Source organism: Vulpes vulpes, chromosome 2 (assembly GCF_048418805.1).
Source record: "Vulpes vulpes isolate BD-2025 chromosome 2, VulVul3, whole genome shotgun sequence".
NCBI classification, from domain to species: domain Eukaryota; kingdom Metazoa; phylum Chordata; class Mammalia; order Carnivora; family Canidae; genus Vulpes; species Vulpes vulpes.
This window is the reverse complement of record NC_132781.1, coordinates 97,663,212-97,682,606: the sequence shown is the minus strand read 5'-3', so window position 1 is coordinate 97,682,606 and position 19,395 is coordinate 97,663,212. Positions and strand designations below refer to the sequence as shown.

At 40.1% G+C, this 19,395-nt stretch overlaps 1 protein-coding gene across 4 annotated transcripts in view; it reads left to right on the top strand.

Moving 5' to 3' along the window:
• NEBL (nebulette) overlaps positions 1 to 19,395 on the top strand; it is a 341,032-nt gene that overhangs the window by 298,106 nt on the left and 23,531 nt on the right. For 2 of the 4 annotated variants that reach the window (XM_072749362.1, XM_072749360.1), the window contains 8 exons: positions 2,443 to 2,535; positions 5,550 to 5,642; positions 7,484 to 7,576; positions 8,913 to 9,005; positions 10,247 to 10,351; positions 11,245 to 11,416; positions 13,732 to 13,824; positions 15,165 to 15,314. In XM_072749362.1, coding sequence (XP_072605463.1) covers positions 2,443 to 2,535; positions 5,550 to 5,642; positions 7,484 to 7,576; positions 8,913 to 9,005; positions 10,247 to 10,351; positions 11,245 to 11,416; positions 13,732 to 13,824; positions 15,165 to 15,314 — 892 coding nt within the window. The remainder of the gene's footprint in view (positions 1 to 2,442; positions 2,536 to 5,549; positions 5,643 to 7,483; positions 7,577 to 8,912; positions 9,006 to 10,246; positions 10,352 to 11,244; positions 11,417 to 13,731; positions 13,825 to 15,164; positions 15,315 to 19,395) is intronic. The other 2 variants (XM_072749361.1, XM_072749363.1) reach the window with 2 other exon arrangements.

Sequence of the window (19,395 nt, the reverse complement as noted above, 5' to 3'; positions counted from 1 at the left end):
CTTACCCTCCAGTTCCCTTTGAGGTTAGTGAGGAAGGGTAGAGGAGGCGCTTACCGTTAGGGGTAAAAACTTTTCCATTCTGTGTTTGACATTTTCTATGGAGAATTGCTGTCCTTACCTACAGGCATTATTCCATGGATATTTCATATATTTAGTTTCTGATTGAGGAAGTCACAGAGGTTCTTTCCTGAAATCGTCTCCTTGACCTTTTTCCTCACCTTCACTCTTGGAGGCAGAGCCTTTAAGTAATTCAAGCAGAACAGCTCTGGTTAGACTTACTTGTCAGGATAGTTACATGGCATTCCAGAATATGAGTGTGCGCTGGCTTTTGTGGAGAAAGAGTAGGAAAGGCAAGGTAATGCTATAGGAGAACATACTTCAAAAAATCTGCAGTATACTAGTGCAATAAAATTTCTGTGACATGAATGAAGCTATGTCCTGCAGAAAGCATAGAAGGACCTAATGGTGAGGGTGTACAAACGTGTTCTTATTCGCCATGGTGAGAGCCTGTGTCAGGCAGTGCTGGGGTCTGGTAGAGAAGTTAGTTTGGCAGAGAAGGAGAAAATGTTTGTTTCTTTCACTTCCAAATGATAATATTTGAAATGTACCCATCAGTGTACTGAAATACAATGTTATAAATGTTCTGTAGGATGCAGTTCTATTGCCTACAGTAAAATGACTGTGCCATTTTGATTAGTTTAGAGTCGTATGAAAAACAAAAATGTTCATCTTTAATCACGTTTAGCTTCTCACCCGAGGAAAATCACGCAAAGTAGTGCGGTATATCATTTCTCTTCCCAGCGTTCCACTGCCTCCTCTAGCAAACAATAAATGCGTCGTTTTGTATCTTTCTAAGGTTGGACCATAAACTCCTGCTTAGTATTCAAATGGAAAGTTGCCCTTTCAAGATTAGCCAGATCTGTCAAACCAAGATATGATTCTCTAACATTTAAAGATCTCGACATTTCCACCTCCACCGTACAAGCCTTTTAGCTATTAGCTTTCCCTGTTAAGAGCTGTTTTTGAATCTTATTTAGAGGTGGTCTTTCTCAGTGTATTCTCAATTTAACTGTTTCAAATCTGGACTCGTGTTACTGGTGTTACTCATATTAAATCTATGGCTACTAGGACGTAGATAATGTCTAATATACGTAGGTTACCATTTCTTTATGACTATCAGTGTGGATTTCAGCCTTCATCATTGAAACACTACCAAGTGATTTCTAAAACCGGATTTGTATAAATTTAAGTCTTTGCTAAACTTCAACATGTGCCTCTTAAGTCTCGCCTGCATTTGCTACATATAAATATTTATGTATGTCCTTTTTCTTGAATCGAATTTCTGTGAATTTTAGATGTATTAAAATACCACCTGATATGATGGCATTAGTAATCATTTCATAAGTTTAAAGAGCTGTTTTTGGTCTCATGCATAACCGTGTGCTGCCATTATCATTTTTGTCTGGTTGATCTTCCTCTAAATAGATTTTAAAAGATTATTTATTTATTTGAGAGAGAGACAGAGAGACAGAGAGAGAGAGAGCATGCATGAGCAGGAGGGAGGAACAGAGGGATAGGGAGAAGCAGGCTCAACCCCTGAGCAGGGAGCCTGATTTAGGGCTTAGTGTGGGACTCGATCCTAGGACCCCCGAGATCATGACCTGAGCCAAAGGCAGACACTTAACTGACTGAGCCACCTCTAAATAGATTTGAAGGCAGAGCTTTTGAATAAAGTGAGGGGCCACGATGTAGGCTGGTTTTGTATAACATGATTATGTGGGTAGAAGACACATCCTGATTTTATGCCATTGGCCCTTTGATAGTGATCAGGGACCATGGCCTCTGCTTTCTGTACACTTCCCTCCACGTTACTCTTTGCCTTCTTTTATTGTGGCCACTTTATTTTTTTCCTTATTCTGGATGATATATGTACTGCCACTTAGATAAGCAGTCTTCCAGACTCTGGAGCTAGCCCAGTTGAGCTTTTGCCTTTAAATACATGTTACATTTAAATTCACACACTAATGAGTAGAAACTGCTTTTTGGATAGAAACTTATCAGTTATTATATTACGATAATTTCCAAGGTTGTGTATCTGCCTAATGATAAAAATCTGTTTTCATAAGCAACATTTGCTTATTTTAATTAAATAACTACTATAGTGATGGCTGGGTGAACAGATATGAGTTTATTTGCACTTTGGGTTAAAGGAATCCTGAGAACACTATCACATAAAATACAAGTTGTGTTCCCACTGAAGGAAAGTTAGTGTTGAAGTTTAAACAATTCAACTGTGTAAGAGTTTAAAAAGCAGGATTCTTACCTATCTTTTAAACCATGTGTTGAACAAAACCCACAATTTTGTTTTGTTTTAAATAATTTACCACACTGTTTGTTTGTTTGTTTATTTTTACCACATTATTTTTTAAATACATAACACAGGTAAAATACAAAGAAGAGATGAAACAGGCAACGGCCATTTCCGATCCTCCAGAGCTGAAGAGAGCTAAAGAAAACCAGAAGAACATCAGCAATGTGTGATCATATTTCTTTGCATACTGTTTTCTATTTTATTGGGGGCAGGAGACAATGAGGGCACAGCACTTGTATAGGTGAATCCCAGGGCTGCACACACTGTTGCAGGAGGGCCAGTTCCTGAAAAGTGGAGATAAGATTTTGCCCATCTTTATGTTGGGCTAACATGACACCTTGTGTGTGCATTTACTGACCAAAGGACATGTTACTGAAAGCCTGCTCTGTTCTTGCTCTGGGGGGAATTCAGAGATGAGTGAGATTTCTCAAGGTCTCTGGGAGAAACAGACATGGGAATAAATACCCATTATACATGAAGTGCATTCACAATAATTAATATTGACTGTTCATTACACTTTTGGAGCACATTACATTCAGTGTCTCACTTAATGAAAAATAATTATTCCTTTTGCAAAGTGCTGTGGAAATGCAGAGAAGGAAGGAAATGTCTGAGAGAGAGAGAGAGAGAGAAAGCGAAAGAGAGAGAGGAAGCCCCTTGGAGGAAGAGTGACATTTGAGTTAGATCTTGAAGAATTAATAAAAGTTGGGGTGGAGGGGATCCCTGGGTGGCTCAGCGGTTTGGCACCTGCCTTTGGTCCAGGGTGCGATCCTGGAGTCCCGGGATTGAGTCCCGTGTCGGGCTCCTGGCATGGAGCTTGCTTCTCCCTCTGCCTGTGTCTCTACCTCTCTCTCTCTCTCTCTATCATAAATAAATAAATAAATAAATAATAAATCTAAAAAAGAAAAAAAAGGGGGTGGATTTGAGAAATCCATCCATGAGAAAGCACCTTGGCAGAGCAAACTGAATCTGCTCATGGTCCAAGTCCTGGTCAAGGAGAGGAAGGTTTAATATGGCGAGTGTGTGGGGTAAAGGGTGGCAAAGACCTGATGGTACAGAGACAACTTTTAATTCGGGCCCTGAGGAGGTAGGTCTGGCGTCTCAGTGTTTCCCGAAGTGTGGTTAATAGGTAAGTGATAGGTGCTCCGCCCACGAGCTGGCCTTGGTTAAGGGATTAAATTGTTTTTTTTTTTTTTTAATTTTTAAATTTTTATTTATTTATGATAGTCACAGAGAGAGAGAGAGAGAGAGAGAGAGGCAGAGACACAGGCGGAGGGAGAAGCAGGCTCCATGCACCGGGAGCCTGATGTGGGATTCGATCCCCGGTCTCCAGGATCGCGCCCTGGGCCAAAGGCAGGCGCCAAACCGCTGCGCCACCCAGGGATCCCGGGATTAAATTGTTTTAATGTGTCCCTTTTTCTAAAAGAAATGTTAGTAGTTTTCAATGTGTCAGAGAAATGTAACACTCCCTTAAAATAACTTTATTTGAAAATAATAGTGAGTTAATTTAATGAAAGACTAAATCACAGCTCAGTTAATAGCTGGCCCGCCATATGCCAAGCGGTGTGCGCGTGCTGGAGTTGTGTGAAGAATGTAGATCCTGGTTGGCTGGCTGGTTCCCAGTTCCAGCCCTATTTTGCTGTATAGCCTTTACAAACCACCAACCTCTCCCAGCCTCAACTCCCTCATCTATGAAACAGGGACCAGGGTATGAAGTGAGATCTTGCCTGGAGAACCCTTAGTGTGTTTGCGAATGGATGAAAACAAGACATGAAGAGTTGCCATTATCGGCTTTATGTTGCCAAACTTACATCCCCTGGAAATTGGCTGCACAATTCTCCACATCAGTCATGCCATTTTGCAGATTTATTCTCCTCTGAGCTCTACCCAGAGTAATCTTCCCTTGTATCCTGCCATTGGCAGAGATTACACTAGACCTTTCCTCACTTTAACTGAGACCATTCTCTCAGACACAGAATCTGCCTAAATTCTCAACTACGTATCACAACACAAAGAAAGCCACCCACTGAGGAAAGCAGTCACATGGAAGGATCCTGACCCTTTGTCATTTATTTCCCGGCTGATCAGGCTTCTCTTCTCTGTCATATTTGCTGCTGAGTGTGTGCGCTCAAACCCATTTTATCTGCAGGCCCTGTAGGTCTTGTGATGTCTCACCAAAAAAAAAAAAAAAAAAAAAAAAATTCCCTTACACTAAATTTAAACTCCAGAAAATCATTAAGACTGTCCCTGTGGAGTTCCTTATAATAGGATTTTAAGCTCTCATTTTACTTTCGCCTGTCAGAAATTCATTTGATGGACATGCCGTTCTGTTTCTTTGTGCTGGATGCTCATTTATTTCCCAGGGTGTTGGAGAATTGCTGGAAAACTGACCACAAATGTTGGGGTCTGATCCTGCCAGCTAAGGAAGAGCACCTCATAGGCAATAGATCAGACACATTTCCATAATGCTAGTCAGAGCACAGGCCTTCCCATGTGGGAACTTTGCAGGGAAAGGAAACTTGGAGGTGGAGGGTGTGTCTCTGCACTGCCAGTCTGTCACTAAGGTCAAGCATGAGGTTGGTGCAAACTTCTTTGCTAACGAGAAGAATGGAGAATTTTTATTTTTAAATCTAAAGTGGTAATTTGATAGTGTTGCTTTAGTGCTAGGAAGAGATGAATTCACAGAAGGGGTGATTTATTTTTACTGATAACAACCAAACTCAGACCACGGATGAATAATACGATTTGAAGAAGCACCGCCAAAGGTGGAATTCAGAACACGTGCACAAGAAAGAGCTTGGAGTCTGGGATGATTTTGATGGAGAAGTCTATTAGCAATACCTGTTTCACTTTGAAATCCTAATGAGGATTGTATTTTATTTTTTTAAAGATTTTATGTATTTGGGAGAGAGAGCAAGCGAGCATGAGCAGGGTGGCGAGGTAGAGGTTGAGGAAGAAACAGACTCCTTGCCGAACAGGGAGCCCGATGCACGACCTGATCCCAGGACCCTGGGATCATGACCAGACGCTCATCCCACTGACCACCCAAGTGCCCTCTAACGCAAATTTTAACTAATGAATGCTCTGTAGCCATGTGACGTTCCTTTTAATCTGTTCCAGAGGATGGGTGCATGTTTCCTTTGCTTAACTCCACACTGTCTTGTACCTTGTCTCGCAGCTCCAGTACAAGGAGCAGTGCCACAGAGCCACGCCAGTGAGCGTTACGCCAGAGATGGAGAGGGTGAGGAGAAACCAGGAGCAACTGAGTATGGCAAGTGGCCCTGTGTTCTCCTGTATTATCAAATGTTACGCGTTTTTATTCTTCACGGAGCTCTCTGAAAAGCTTGAGCCCTCCACGTGTTGGGTGCTTCTTTTCACAGTCGCATGCTCAAGGGCATGAACTTTGGTTTTGGTTCTCTCATGTGATCCAGGAAATTGGGGACTGTCATGCTATAATTTAGCCATATTTGTTTATTGAAGAAATCTTCATTAATCACCGCAATGCACCAGGCATTATATTGGTACACAAAGGTGGGTGAGAGACTGTTCCTATCCTCAAGGATCTCATAGTTTAGTAGGTAAATCTCTACATTCGGGGAGGGACACAGAAAGAAGTGGGTCTGTTGTCAATCTGAGGGGGAAAATTTATCTGTTAGAATAGAGCCAAAGAGGACCTGGCTTGATTGGGGTTCTAAGATATAATGTCAGGGCAGGAAACCTATAAATAAAATGGAAAACATTAGTCAATCATCAGTGATCTATTGCTAATAAAGCAACAAGCGTTAATGACCAGGAGGTACCTGTAATGTGGCCCCTGTGCCAAATGCTGTGTGTGAATCCCACGAGGTTGGCTGAATTTATTTCTCTGATTTGTAGGTGTGGAAAACTGAGTCTTGGGGAGGTCAGAGGACATGCCAGGGACCCATAGTTTGAAGAGCAGAGCTGGGGTTAGAACCCGGGCCTTCCTCAATTCAGAAATCCCTTTCAGTGGTGCCCCCTACTAGTGATTTTTCCTCCTTTTAAAAAATTTTTTGACTCTTTTATGGCACTTGCACCAAAATAAACCATAGTCTTCTTCCCCAACAGGTAATTCTGAAAGACTTTAAAATTCAAGTGTGGGTTCTTCCAGGTGGGGGAGAAAAATCTGGCTGAACAGTGCTTTCTTCTTATAATGTCCCTGGAATGTGGTAAACACAAGGGATTTTTTTTTTATATATAAATTTATTTTTTATTGGTGTTCAATTTGCCAACATATAGAATAACACCCAGTGCTCATCCCATCAAGTGCCCCCCTCAGTGCCTGTCACCCAGTCACCCCCACCCCCTGCCCACCTCCCCTTCCACCACCTAGAGTTCGTTTCCCAGAGTTAGGAGTCTATGTTCTGTCTCCCTTTCTGACATTTCCCACCCATTTCCTTTCCCTTCCCTTCTGTTCTCTTTCACTATTATTTATTTTCCCCAAATGAATGAGAACATATAATGTTTGTCCTTCTCCGATTGACTTACTTCCCTCAGCATAATACCCTCCAGTTCCATCCACATGGAAGCAAATGGTGGGTACTTGTCATTTCTAATGGCTGAGTAATATTCCATTGTATACATAGACCACATCTTCTCTATCCATTCATCTTTCGATGGACACCGAGGCTCCTTCCACAGTTTGGCTATTGTGGACATTGCTGCTATAAACGTTGGGGTGCACAAGGGATCTTTAGCTTCTTTTGACAGCGGAAGCCTCAGGTTAGAATGAGGGTGTAAATGGCCTTCCCTCGGCTGCTGGGCAACTTCACAATGCTTGTCCTGCAATGCCTTCATTCCCTTGTTTCTCCCTTAGATTTCCACTGCTTTTGGTCATGGAATTTGCAGTTAGCTTTGGCAATGAGCAGCAAAGTATATATTGAAAAATTGTTTTCAAGAAGCACAACTGGCATTTTGTGCTTGCCACGTCAGAAGAATCGGGATCCAGGTGTAGATATGAACTGAAAGGTGGATGCACATCTCCTATGGGGGAAAATGTGTGAAGAGATAGGGTTAATTTTGAGGTTCATCCTCGGTAGTGTGTGTGGGGAGACCATTCTGCTATCTATTAAAATTCTCATTTATCCTCTGCAGGTAAAATACAAAGGAGAAATTAAACAGGCAACTGCAATTTCTGATCCACCGGAGCTGAAGAGAGCTAAAGAAAACCAGAAGAACATCAGTGATGTGGGACCTTATAGCTTTTTTTCTTATGATAGCAAATGTATTATCAACGTGTCAATGAAGGACCTTATAGCTTTTTTTCTTATGATAGCAAATGTATTATCAACGTGTCAACCTTGAGTTGACAGTTCCGCTCTCAGTTGACTGCCAGTCTACTTGAAAGGTTGCAAGGTCTTAGGTGTTGTAGGTACAGCCAGGCATTCTGTGCTCCAGAGTTCCCAGTAACCTCCAGTACCATTTTTGTCTATTGATTATTGTGTGTCCCTCTTATCTTGTCTGCATGCTTATTATACTTGTAGTCATTCCCCAAAGGGATGCAGAGGTGGCTTCTAGCATTTTGGCCCTTCAGATAAGCTTTCCTGCTGCCTTTCCTACTAGTATGTGTTCTCGTTCATTAGCCTGTCCAATCCCATTATCCACTCCCAGCTACTGTTGCTTTGTTTTTGAATGATGGCTTGGGGAAAATTGCAAAGTGTGCATGCCTGAATAGGTCACATGGGATGGGTCCATTTTTGGGGCACTTGTTAAGGGGCTGACAGTTTTTACTCAGGCCCCAACTCTTGGCCTGTTCTTACCCTCCTTCTGTTTATGTAATCCATGGGTCTAGTTCCCAGAGAATCATTTTCTGAAGTCATTAACATATAGATTGGCTTCTCTGGAAGAGGAAATCTGGAAATCTGTTAGGTTCAAAGAAATCTTTTATTCTTCCAACCTTTAAAGTCTTCCGAGCAGATTATAAAACAAAGGCAGGCCATTGTTTGGCACTTTTCCTCCCAACTGTATTTTGAAGTAGATGCTCATCGTTCCCGATATATTTAGAATCACGGTTGACGTAACTCCATTGCTCTCAGAAAGGAACGTGGTTATCCAGAAGGAAGAGTGGAATAGTGGAAAGCATGCCAATTTGCTTATGGATGACATTGGTCACCATTTTAGGCATCTTTTCAAAAGTTCTGCTGCAGTTAATTACTGACAAACCATAACAGTAGGGTTAACAGTACCCATATATGGGTAGTAGTACCTTTAAGTAGTATCTATGAAGATGTTTCCTCTCATATTCCTTTGTGATACATTGCTCCTGACAGCTTTACTGATGGTGTACCCGTATATTTGAGTACATTCACAGTGACTTCATTCCCAGCAATTCAGGCTATGGGATGAGTGAAAATAGATTGATTTAAGTTGCAAGCATTTTAAATATGGCTAGCCCTCTGATGATAGCATTTTCTTTTTTTCATAGTTCCCTTTCTTGGTTAGCTCTTTAAAATAGCTACTGTGAGACTCTTATTTAGGTGAATTGATTCACAGTACTCTTATTTTTTATTCTCTGAAATAATAGGTTTATTATAAAGGTCAACTGGGAAGAGGTACAGCTTTAAGTGTAACTCCTGAAATGGAAAGAGTGAAGAAGAATCAAGAAAATATTAGTTCGGCAAGTCGTTTTATTCATTTTGGTCTGTTACAAAGGATACGTCCGTTATTATTTACTTGCAGTCCTGTTTTTTTTTTTTTCTTGTGAGAATAAAATATATTTTCAAGCAACATTTGTGGTACATGCAGTAAGTGCATGTGTTATTTCAGATGACTTCCAAAAGCTGCCATTACAAAACTTTACATTCTCCTGCAACCCTTCATTGCTATTTCCAGATGTGACCAATGGTTACATTCAAAGCTTAGTTTTAAACTATATCATGCTCATTTAAACAATGATTCATGTTATTTTAGCCAGTGTCTTTGAAAGTGGTAAAGTCTTTGATGCATAAGCAAAGTGTCATTTTGCAGATGTATTTCACCGAATGTGGATAGCTAAAGGCTCTCAGCAAAACAAAATAAAAAATGACTCATTACTGCAGAGTAAGGACTTAGAGGGGGAAAAAAAATCTATCAATGCATTGAATATAGAATTCAGTTACTCAATAAAGTCCCTTGTGCACCTCATTGTCTTGTTTGGATGGTACGATTGTTCATAGTAAATATCGGGGCTTCAGTTCTGAATCGCACATATGTCCTCAGGTCCTCAATAATTGCTATCCTAATGTCATGCATAGCCAGCTTCACAAACAGCAGTGTTCTGCTGGGCAGCTGTCAAGATGAGCTTTTCTGTGCCTGGGAATCAGCATTTAGGTCTTAGAGTGTACAGCTCTCCAGTGGCATTTCTGTCCAGAGATGCTGACTGTATTTGACATAAATTACCTTTAAGCTGTGGCTGCTTAGAAGAAAATTAGATTTAATACTCCTTATTTCTTATCCTCTACAGTGGGGAAAAATAAAAGGAAATAGAGGGATGCTTGGGCTTGGTGTACATTCTTCAACAGTGTTATGGTAAAAATGGGGAAAAAAACACTTAAGTTTCATTTGGTTTGGATTTTTCCTGTTTAAGTTAAGTATGATAACCATTTTTCCTGACTATGTTGTTAGTGGATATTGGTCATTCACACATCTGTTCTTGGTTGATAGAGTTAGGTTGTTTTCGCTTTAGCTTTTAAAGTGAACTTTAAGAATAAAATTTTAGATTGTTCCCCTAGAATGACAAGTAATTCACTGAACAACTTCCCTGGGAAATAATTTTGGATATGTTGTATATGTTTTACTCATTTGGAAAATTTGAAAAGTTACACGAAAATTTTTTATCATTGTCTTATTGTTAAGTATGTTCTACTATTCATTTTGCAGGTAAAATATACCCAGGACCATAAACAGATGAAAGGTAGACCAAGTCTGATTTTAGATACACCTGGTCTGAGATATGTCAAAGAAGCACAAAATCATATTTCAATGGTAGGGCACAACCAGCAACTTCTCCTGACTAAAACATACTAAGGAATGGCACCCACCCACCCAGTGTACTGATGGCGTGTTCACCATTAATCTAGATGACTAACAAAGCATAAATGTGAAGCAAAATGCGGATGGACTCATCCTTTTAGGGGAACTTTCTAATCACACTGAAATGTAATGGGCATAGTCTAATAAAGTAATTTTTCTCAGTGATATGTTGAGTGTGTTTTTATTTCTAACATATTGTAAATGCATTTTACAAAAAAAATGTTTGCTTGGACTTCTTTTCAGTTAGTTTTAAGACCGAGTTTGGTGTGTTTACATGTTGCAGAGAATATAAAAAAAAAGTATGTCTTTTAAAGCAGTTTCATGAGCCATCATTTCTATGCCATAAGGTTTGCTTATTTAAAGTGTACAATTCAGTGGTTTGCAGTAAAATTTATAGAGTTGAGTATCACCCTAATCCAATTTCAGAACATGAAAAAAGTGTATGTTTTTGGATAATTGTGTGGAAAGAGCATATCATTCTAATACCTATTAAAGGTTCAAAGATAAAAAATTAATTTGTACCTAAGTTAGTACATTTTAGGAAATTATCAAGATTGAAAAAATACATCTCTCTAACCTTCTCACAGATATACTGGTTTATTTATAATGGAAAAGAGCTGATAACCATAATGATGAAAAACACAATGAAAATATCAGCACTTGGTTTCTGATCTAGGAAGCTGACATTTCAGACACTATTTCTGGAGTAATTGGAAAAGATACATAAATGTGGAAAATAATCTAGATGAAATTGATTCTATAACAGCCGCCATATCAAAAGTTTGTGAACTATGTAACAGCCAGGAAATTCCAGTTTGAGTTACTGTTGTTTTTCTTCTTTTCAGGTAAAATATCATGAAGATTTTGAAAAGACAAAGGGAAGGGGCTTTACTCCTGTTGTTGATGACCCTGTGACAGAGCGAGTGAGGAAGAACACCCAGGTAGTCAGCGATGCGGCCTACAAAGGTGTCCATCCTCACATCGTGGAGATGGACAGGAGACCTGGAATCATTGTGGGTAAGCTGATGGTCCTTCTCGGCAGGTCCACACAGTCCAAAAGATTGTCCTTGGCCTCACTTTAGAATTGGCCTCCTTGTTCATTGGACTACTCTGCAACTATTTGATGTGGTGCCCAACTGAAAACAAACCACAGGCTAAGTGCTCCTGTTTACACCATGTTGAATGGGATTCCTGGCACTTGCAAATCCTTTCTATTATTGGACCTTCTCTGCCTATAATAACTTTCTGGTCTTGAGAATGTTCTTATTTGTTAAGCAGAGAAGCAGCCATAATATCAGACATGAGTGATAACAAATGTTGAATGATTATGTTGTTTTCCTTTAGCTTATGGATTTGATCAATGCATCATACTGGAGACATCGATGACAATAATAGAAATAATCACATTTCAGCCCTTTTACCACAAATAGAAGTGCCAGAGAGATTCTGATGGCATTCTATAATATTAATATCTTATATATTTTTGAATATTATCTCCGAATGGGGATGATTGGGAGCTGTCTATAAGTGCCATACATCGGAAAGAAAGGAAACTTTTGTGGAATGGTGGCTGAGATAGCAGTGATCCCCCCAGAGTCCATGGCAGGGCTAGAAAGACAGTTACTGACTTTTCAATACATATCAATGACCCATACTTCCAAATGTCTATTGTTTAAATTTTTGTAGCTAGTCTGATTCTAAAGCCCAAATAATATTTTTGGGAATCATTCCATGTACTCATTGATAGTCTCAGTGTTAGGTTAGCTTCGTCTTCACAGGGAAGAGCTGATTTTTTTTGTGGGGGGGACTAGCGAAAGGCCATTTAGAGGTGAGCTGGATGAGGGAAGTGTGTATCTGACAGGGTCTTCATGTTAAACAACGGTAATGAAGTCAGGGCTCTAAGTTACTCGAATCATGATTAAGCGAATCTGAAAATCTTTGCCACAGAGGGATTCCACATACATTATACACTATACCTTATTGGGGCCAGAAATGATGGTAATATTCTTGCCAGAAACTGGGAGATTGGCTGGACTTTGAAGCTCTCAGAATTCAGTACTCATCACCTTTGGGATAGAAATTATTATTTTTTTAAAAACTCAACATATATGTTCCTGAATTATTCCCTTATTGTGTAATCTGGAAGTCAGTTTATCTCTTCTTAAATGAAGTACATTCAACAAACTTCTGAGCCAGGCAGGGAAATGCAGGGTTGGAGATTTTTTGAGTAATGGAGACTAGGCCGATCTGTGCTGCTTCTATTTTTACTGGAGGCTATGCTATTTACTAGTTGTGTAACCTTGGCCAGACTAACTTGGTCTCTCTATGCCTTAGTTTCTCCACTTATGACACGAGGATAGTAACAGTACCTACTTTAAAGTGGCACAAAGCACAAGTGAGTTCATGTTGTGATGGACAGTAGTGCCCGGCACCCGGTGAGCTCTGCATACAACTAATCTACTAATTATAGACGTGCCAGAGCTCCACTTCCAGTCCATTAATTCATTGTTTTTACTCAAACTCCATTTCTGTCCATAGCTAGACTTTTCATTCTCCTCTTGTGAATACAGCACCATGCCAATCATTTTTAGGACCTGAGCACCGTTAGCTGGAGACACAGGTAAACCTGCAAGTTTTCGTATTTGGATTTTGCCTCCAACTAAAGCAGGGATGTGAATTCGTTTGCTTGGTCTGATCGCTAAGTATCCTAGTGAACTCCTCTCTGGTCCCTTTTGAGTGCAGGAAACTGCTCTTTGCTCGGCTTTCCATTCCTCACCGTTCTTGCTCAGTGCCGTGCTTTATTGCACTTTTCCAATAAACTTGTCTTGTGTAGGTTAGCTTGCGCTCATGGGCTCCCAGTGAAAGTTAGGCTTGCCACCTATCTACATTTCAAACACTTATTTTGGGGAGAGAAGTTTTTGTTCTTTGTTTCCTCAGGCAAAGCCCTCTAGGTCACTTCCTATGATTTACTCACGTGTCTTTGATCAGGAATTTAAAGCAAACATGTCACCTCTTTCAGCCTGTGGCGAGCACATGTTTTGGGGGTTCGGGGATGCAGGGAGTTGCCTGGTGTGTTGGGTGATGAGTCACAGGCTCTAGATGGAAGGTCAATGAAGAATAAACCAGGTAGTTTAAGTTTGCTCACAAAGGTTTCTTACCAAATCCTCATGAATGTGACTGTCCCTTGTTCTCCTCTGAAGTCTGCAGTGGGATGGGTTTACCTATTACGTGTTTGCTTATTACATGCATCTTTTTCCAGACTTGCGCTTGACCTTGATGCTGACTTTTTAAAATTCATTCTTGATTTCTTGATTTCTTCCTTCTGGTAAAAGACCTCAAAGTTTGGCGTACAGACCCTGGTTCTGTCTTCGACCTTGATCCCCTGGAAGACAATATTCAGTCTAGAAGTCTCCATATGCTCTCTGGTACTGCTTACATTTTGAGTTACTCTTCATTTACATGGTTTTGTCCTGAAAATGAAGCTAGTCTGAGCGGTAGAGGCTCATGGCACCAAGTGTGTAATGTAAATTTTGAAGTTGAAGATTTGAAAACAATAACAACAACAATAACAACCCCCCCCCACAACAACAAAAAAGGCTATGTTAAAGCAACATAGCTTTAAAATACTATTAATCGCTTATGAAAACAAACCTTGCAAAAGGGCTTTTTAATATATCCTAAATTTGTTTGTTCTAGATTCACTTAGAAAGGTGTCCAGAGCTTTCTGATGTCTGCTTTGCATTAATAAATGTGACTTTATAGGTTTTCTGGGCTTTCAAATGCAGTTATTTGGACTGCACTAAAATGCTGAGACATTAAGATTTGTTTCATGGAAAACACTGTTCCAACATTTTATTTTATTTTATTTTATTTTTTTTGTTCCAACATTTTAAAGGTAGAAGTTAAGAATTATATATAAAACAGTGGGGAGGTTTTTTATATAGCATCATGAGCCTGTTAAAATAAGATAGACTTTTAGGCACCCTTAAAATTTATCTCTGAGTGTTTGTATAATGCAAAATTTATAGTGTATAGAGCAAGGTTATTTGACTTTTAATTTAGACCACATGTTTCTAATTAAAAGCAAAACCTGAATGGTTTGGGTATTTGGGTACAGTGATAGCATGGTTTGACATTTCAGACTTTCAGATAGTGTTTAACAAACTGAAGCTTTGACGGTTATGAAATTATTTTAAACAATATAAATAGATGTATCATATCCTTTGGGTCTGACTCTAGCCCCTGATTTATACTCTACATTTAATTACTGACATTAATGAAATCGAAAGCCCAAGGCAAAGTAGGGACTGTAATACTTTTGTAGTCAGTTTGATCCACATAATCAGCCAAGTTGTCATTAAATTTTCTGAAGACAAAGAAAAGGCGGCAAATGGCTGTATGCTTGGGGATTCTGGAAAACAATTATGTCTAACCAGAAGTTATGTTTAATAGAAATATTTTAGTTTGCTGGTGTTTTCTTAGTTCTTGTCAATTTCCCATCCCCTATTTCTCCTTTAAAATCTACACTTGAAATGAGAATAAATGATCGTTCAACATTTATATAGTTGATTCAATGTATGCTGAAGTTTGGTAGTAGGCGACTAGAACTTAAAATAGTTGAGCTTTGGGATTTTTATTTAGTAAGAAACTGTTTTTCTTCCTTGTTAAGCTTTTCAGCAATTTTTCTTTCTTTCTTTCTTTTTTTTTTTTTTTTTGTTCTTCAAGTCACTTAATCACAAATCTGAATATTTTCCCTCCAATATAGAAAAGGCGAGTCACTATAGGAGACACCGTTCTCGATCTCACTCAAGCAGTACTTTTGGTACAGGTCTGGGAGATGACAAATCAGAAATATCTGAGATGTACCCTAGCTTTTCATGCTGCAGTGAGGTAACCAGACCGTCGGATGAAGGAGGTAGTGAACATTAACCAGTCTCCAAGAACAATAATTCATTTTTGTAAATGTGTCATAAGTGCATCTAACATTCTTCACCTTTGCACAAACACATAACCTGGGTGTATTTGGAAATTTTAAGTTAAGTTTAGAAAGTTGAGTTCTTTTCTTTTAAACTACTAATTTGCATTCCTGCATGTTTGTTTTTTCTGTCTTATTTCACTGTTTTCACCGCCAGTGGCTCTTTAATGACAAAAGGGTCTTGGGACCTCAGCTACATTAGTGTGTTTTACAGTTGCTTGTGATGTACTCCAGCCAGAGTGGACATTTGAGTTCTGTGGAGTTTGTGTCTGATTTCCATTAAGGAAAACCAATCTTAGAGTTATATTTAAGTGGATTAGAGGGGTTGCTCTGAATTTATGTGCTTTTCAATATTGATATACGTTTGCAGAAAGAGATAGATCTTGCCTAAAAGAAATTGGATGTAATACTTGATAATATAGACTTTAAAAAATATGGAAAATACTGTTGCTTGTTAATAATCTTCCCTATATTTTATGTAGTCATCCTTTCTTCTGTTTCTGCATCTACGCTGGTGGATGAGGTCTAGACCTTCTAGTTGAAATTGTTTTGGATGTTAAACTACTCTTACTGCTAAAGATGTTATTAAATTTTAAGACTACCGATATGGCTGCATTTTAGTGCCATGGGCAGTGGGGTGAAGGGCCGGAAGCTCAAAGAACTGATAGAGTCCTGAATTTGCTTTTCAACTACAGAGGTCATATTGCTGAAATAAATCCCTAAGGCAGGAAATTTTGTTGTTGAGCAACCTAACAAGGGGGGTGGGGTTGGGGTGGCTGGGGAGAAAGTAAAGTGATTGAAGACCAGATGACACCACGAAAGCTCTTGCATTTGTGTGATTGTTTTTTTCATTTGTTTGAATGAAGCACTTATGAGGTTAAAATCAGTTACATTCTGTACATCTTAAATTATACATTTAGGCTGGCCTTTGCTTCATAGAAAGGTTTTTGTTTTTTTTCTTTTACATTTCAGCTTTACTGAGGTACAATTGACATATAAAAACCGTAAGCTATCTGAAGTGTTTGTAGGGATGATCTGATATAGGGGTAGTTGTGAAGGGACTCCCCCCATCTAGTTAATTAGCACATCCATCACCTCACATGGTTATCTTTTATTTGCATGTGAGAGAACATTAAAGTTCTACTCTACTAGCAAATTTCAACTAGGCAATACAGTGCTATCAACCATCGTCACCACGTTGTATGTTAGATCTTCAGAGCTTATTGATCTTTTTTTTTTTTTTTTTGTTAAAGATTTTGTTTGATAGAGCATGAGAGAAAGAGAGAGAGAGCGAGAGAGCGTGAGAGAGCGTACAAGCACAAGTAGGGGGCAAAAGGAGAGGGAGAGGGAGAAGCTGACTTTGTGTTGAGCAGGAAGCCCAATGCAGGGCTCCATCCCAGGACCCGGGGATCATGACCTGAGTGGAAGGCAGACACTTAACTAACTGAGCCACACAGGTGCCCCAGAGCTTATTCATCTTATAGCTCAGTTTGTACTGCTTTCTAACCTCCCACCCTCCTCCACCCAGCCCCTGCCAGCCACTTTTCTATTGTTACAATGAGTTTACTTTTTTTTTCTTTTTAAAATCCCACCTTACTAGAAAGTTTTTAAAGATCTCCTTTCTCTGTGATTCTAATGAAGTATTTGTCAATGAGTTTTGCTCACTTGTAGACAGGATAGACATGGACAATCTCCCCTTCCTGTGTCTGATTCTCTAACAAAGGGTTCAGTGACTTGAATTTTGATTTTGGATTTGGGGTTATTGATTTCTCCCTTCAGCGTCCTCTGTGGTCCTGGAGGTACAGAAGAATGTCAGTGCTTGATGAGATGAACAAAACCCAAAGCAAATACAAGACTACATTTCAATCCATCTTCATCAACTTTACTCAGTCCAGCATTTTGGATTTGACGCAATGTACATTAGAGATTTGCTTCAGCAATGACCCTTCTACTTTGTGTCTGTACACCCAACACAGCATTCATTCATTTACTCACCAAATGTTTATTGAGTGTTCTTTGTACACCAGCCAAAGAGCCGGGATCTGGCAATGCATAGAGCAGTGAGTGAAAGAGATGTACATCTGCTCTAAGGGGCTGAGTTTGGTGGGGGACCTTGACATTAAACAGATACTGACCCAACTAATATATAATTAAGAACAGAGTACATGCTATGACGGGAGAGCATGAGGGCTACAAGATATGTCTAACAGAGGAACTCCATCTGGCCTTGATGTCAGAGAAGCCTTCCCAGGGAAGGAAGATTTGAGCTGAAATGCCAATGCTAAAAGATGTTAATTAGGCCAAGGAGGCTTTGGGAGAAGAATATCTCTGTTCTAGAGCAGTGAGATAGTGTGTCAGTGTCGAGTAGGCAATCTGAGTTCAGAGGGAAGGCTACACAGGAGACTGCTATGGGAGGCATTGATGAGGTCCGGGATGAACCTGCGTAGAAGAGAAGGAGAATCCAGACCCCCTCCCCCAGATGTGTCTAGTTCCCCTGCACCTGCCCACTGTCTCCATTCTCCATGGCCAGGACTGCACTGAGAAAACCCACTGTGTCAGTTTCTTTCTTCCTTCTCTTCCCAAGCCACTCCTTCATTTTTCTAATTATTTCTAACAAAAGGACACTATGCTATGCCAAACTGAATGAAAAAACATCTCCATTGAAAGATGGTATACATAAATATTCTTACATTATGCCAGAACATGAGTAAGGATAACACATAGTTGGGAAGGAATAATTACATTTTTTCAGACTCCATGGAAGGTGGCAGGGTGGGGGTGGGAAGATTTCTGGCAGGAAGGGGTGTCTCAGTGGCTTAAATAATGTCTTATAAAATGCCTTTAAAAATGCCTTGTCATAGGGCACCTGAGTGGCTCAGTTGGTTTCTGCCTTTGGCTCAGGTCATAATCCTGGCTTCCTGGGATGGAGCCTCATGTCAGGCTCCCTGCTAGATGGGGAGTCTGCTTCTCTCTCCCTTAGCTCTGGTGCCCTCTCTTTCTCTCCCCATACCTCTCAAATAAATAAATAAATAAAATCTTTAAAAAATGCCTTGCCATCTTCAGCCCCCTGTTATAGGGCCAAGATGCTCTGCTTTTAGTGACATTCCCTATTTTGGAAAATAGATATAAAGCAAAAGTAAAGATATGTCAGTAGGTGATATAATGTACATCGAAGAGATGGTGTACTCACAGGATATCTGCATTGATTTGAAAACATTTTGGAATGTATGGCAATATGCTCCTAATTCTATTTATTTTAAGGGAAGCAAGGTACATTCTATCATTTGGCACCTTATGTCTGCATTCAGATGACGAGTGACATACCAAACCTAATATGTGCAAAACAATATGCGCACCCCCCTCCAAAACAAACCATTCTTTCTCAGGTTCCCAGTTTGCTAAGTGGCACCTGCAGCTGTCCAGGGGGTAAGGTCCAATTCTGTGGGGTTATCCTCAGCTCCTGTCCTCCACTCACACCCACCTCTAGCCCATTAGCAAATCTTGTTAGCTCTACCAGGAAAAATGTATCCAGAATCTGATCACTTGGTTGTCCCTCTGCCCTGGGTCATCACAGTAGCCTCCAGTAGAAGTAAGACTGGTTTCCTGCTTCTGCTCTTGCCACCCCACACCGCAGACCCTCTGCCCTGCTCTACTCTTCACCTGGCAGCCAGAAGGATCTTTCTGAAACATGAGTTGGATCATGGCATTCTTCTGCTACCATTTTATTCTGAATATAACCCAAATCCTCACCATTGCCTACCAAGCCCTCAACTGCTCTGGGCCTTGGCTGCTACCCGAAGCTCGTTTCCTCCCGTTCTTTGTCCAGATTCCCTGCTTTACTCAGACCTTCCAAGCAAGCTCCCCCTCTGGGCCTTTGTACTTCACTGCCTCCCAACCGAGAACATTCCTTCTCACCCCTGTGTTTGCTTTTGCCTAGTCCCACTTTTCTTCATGATTCTGCTCAGGTATCATTTTATCAGAGACCCTCTCAAATGACCAGAGATAAAGGAGCACCCTTTCT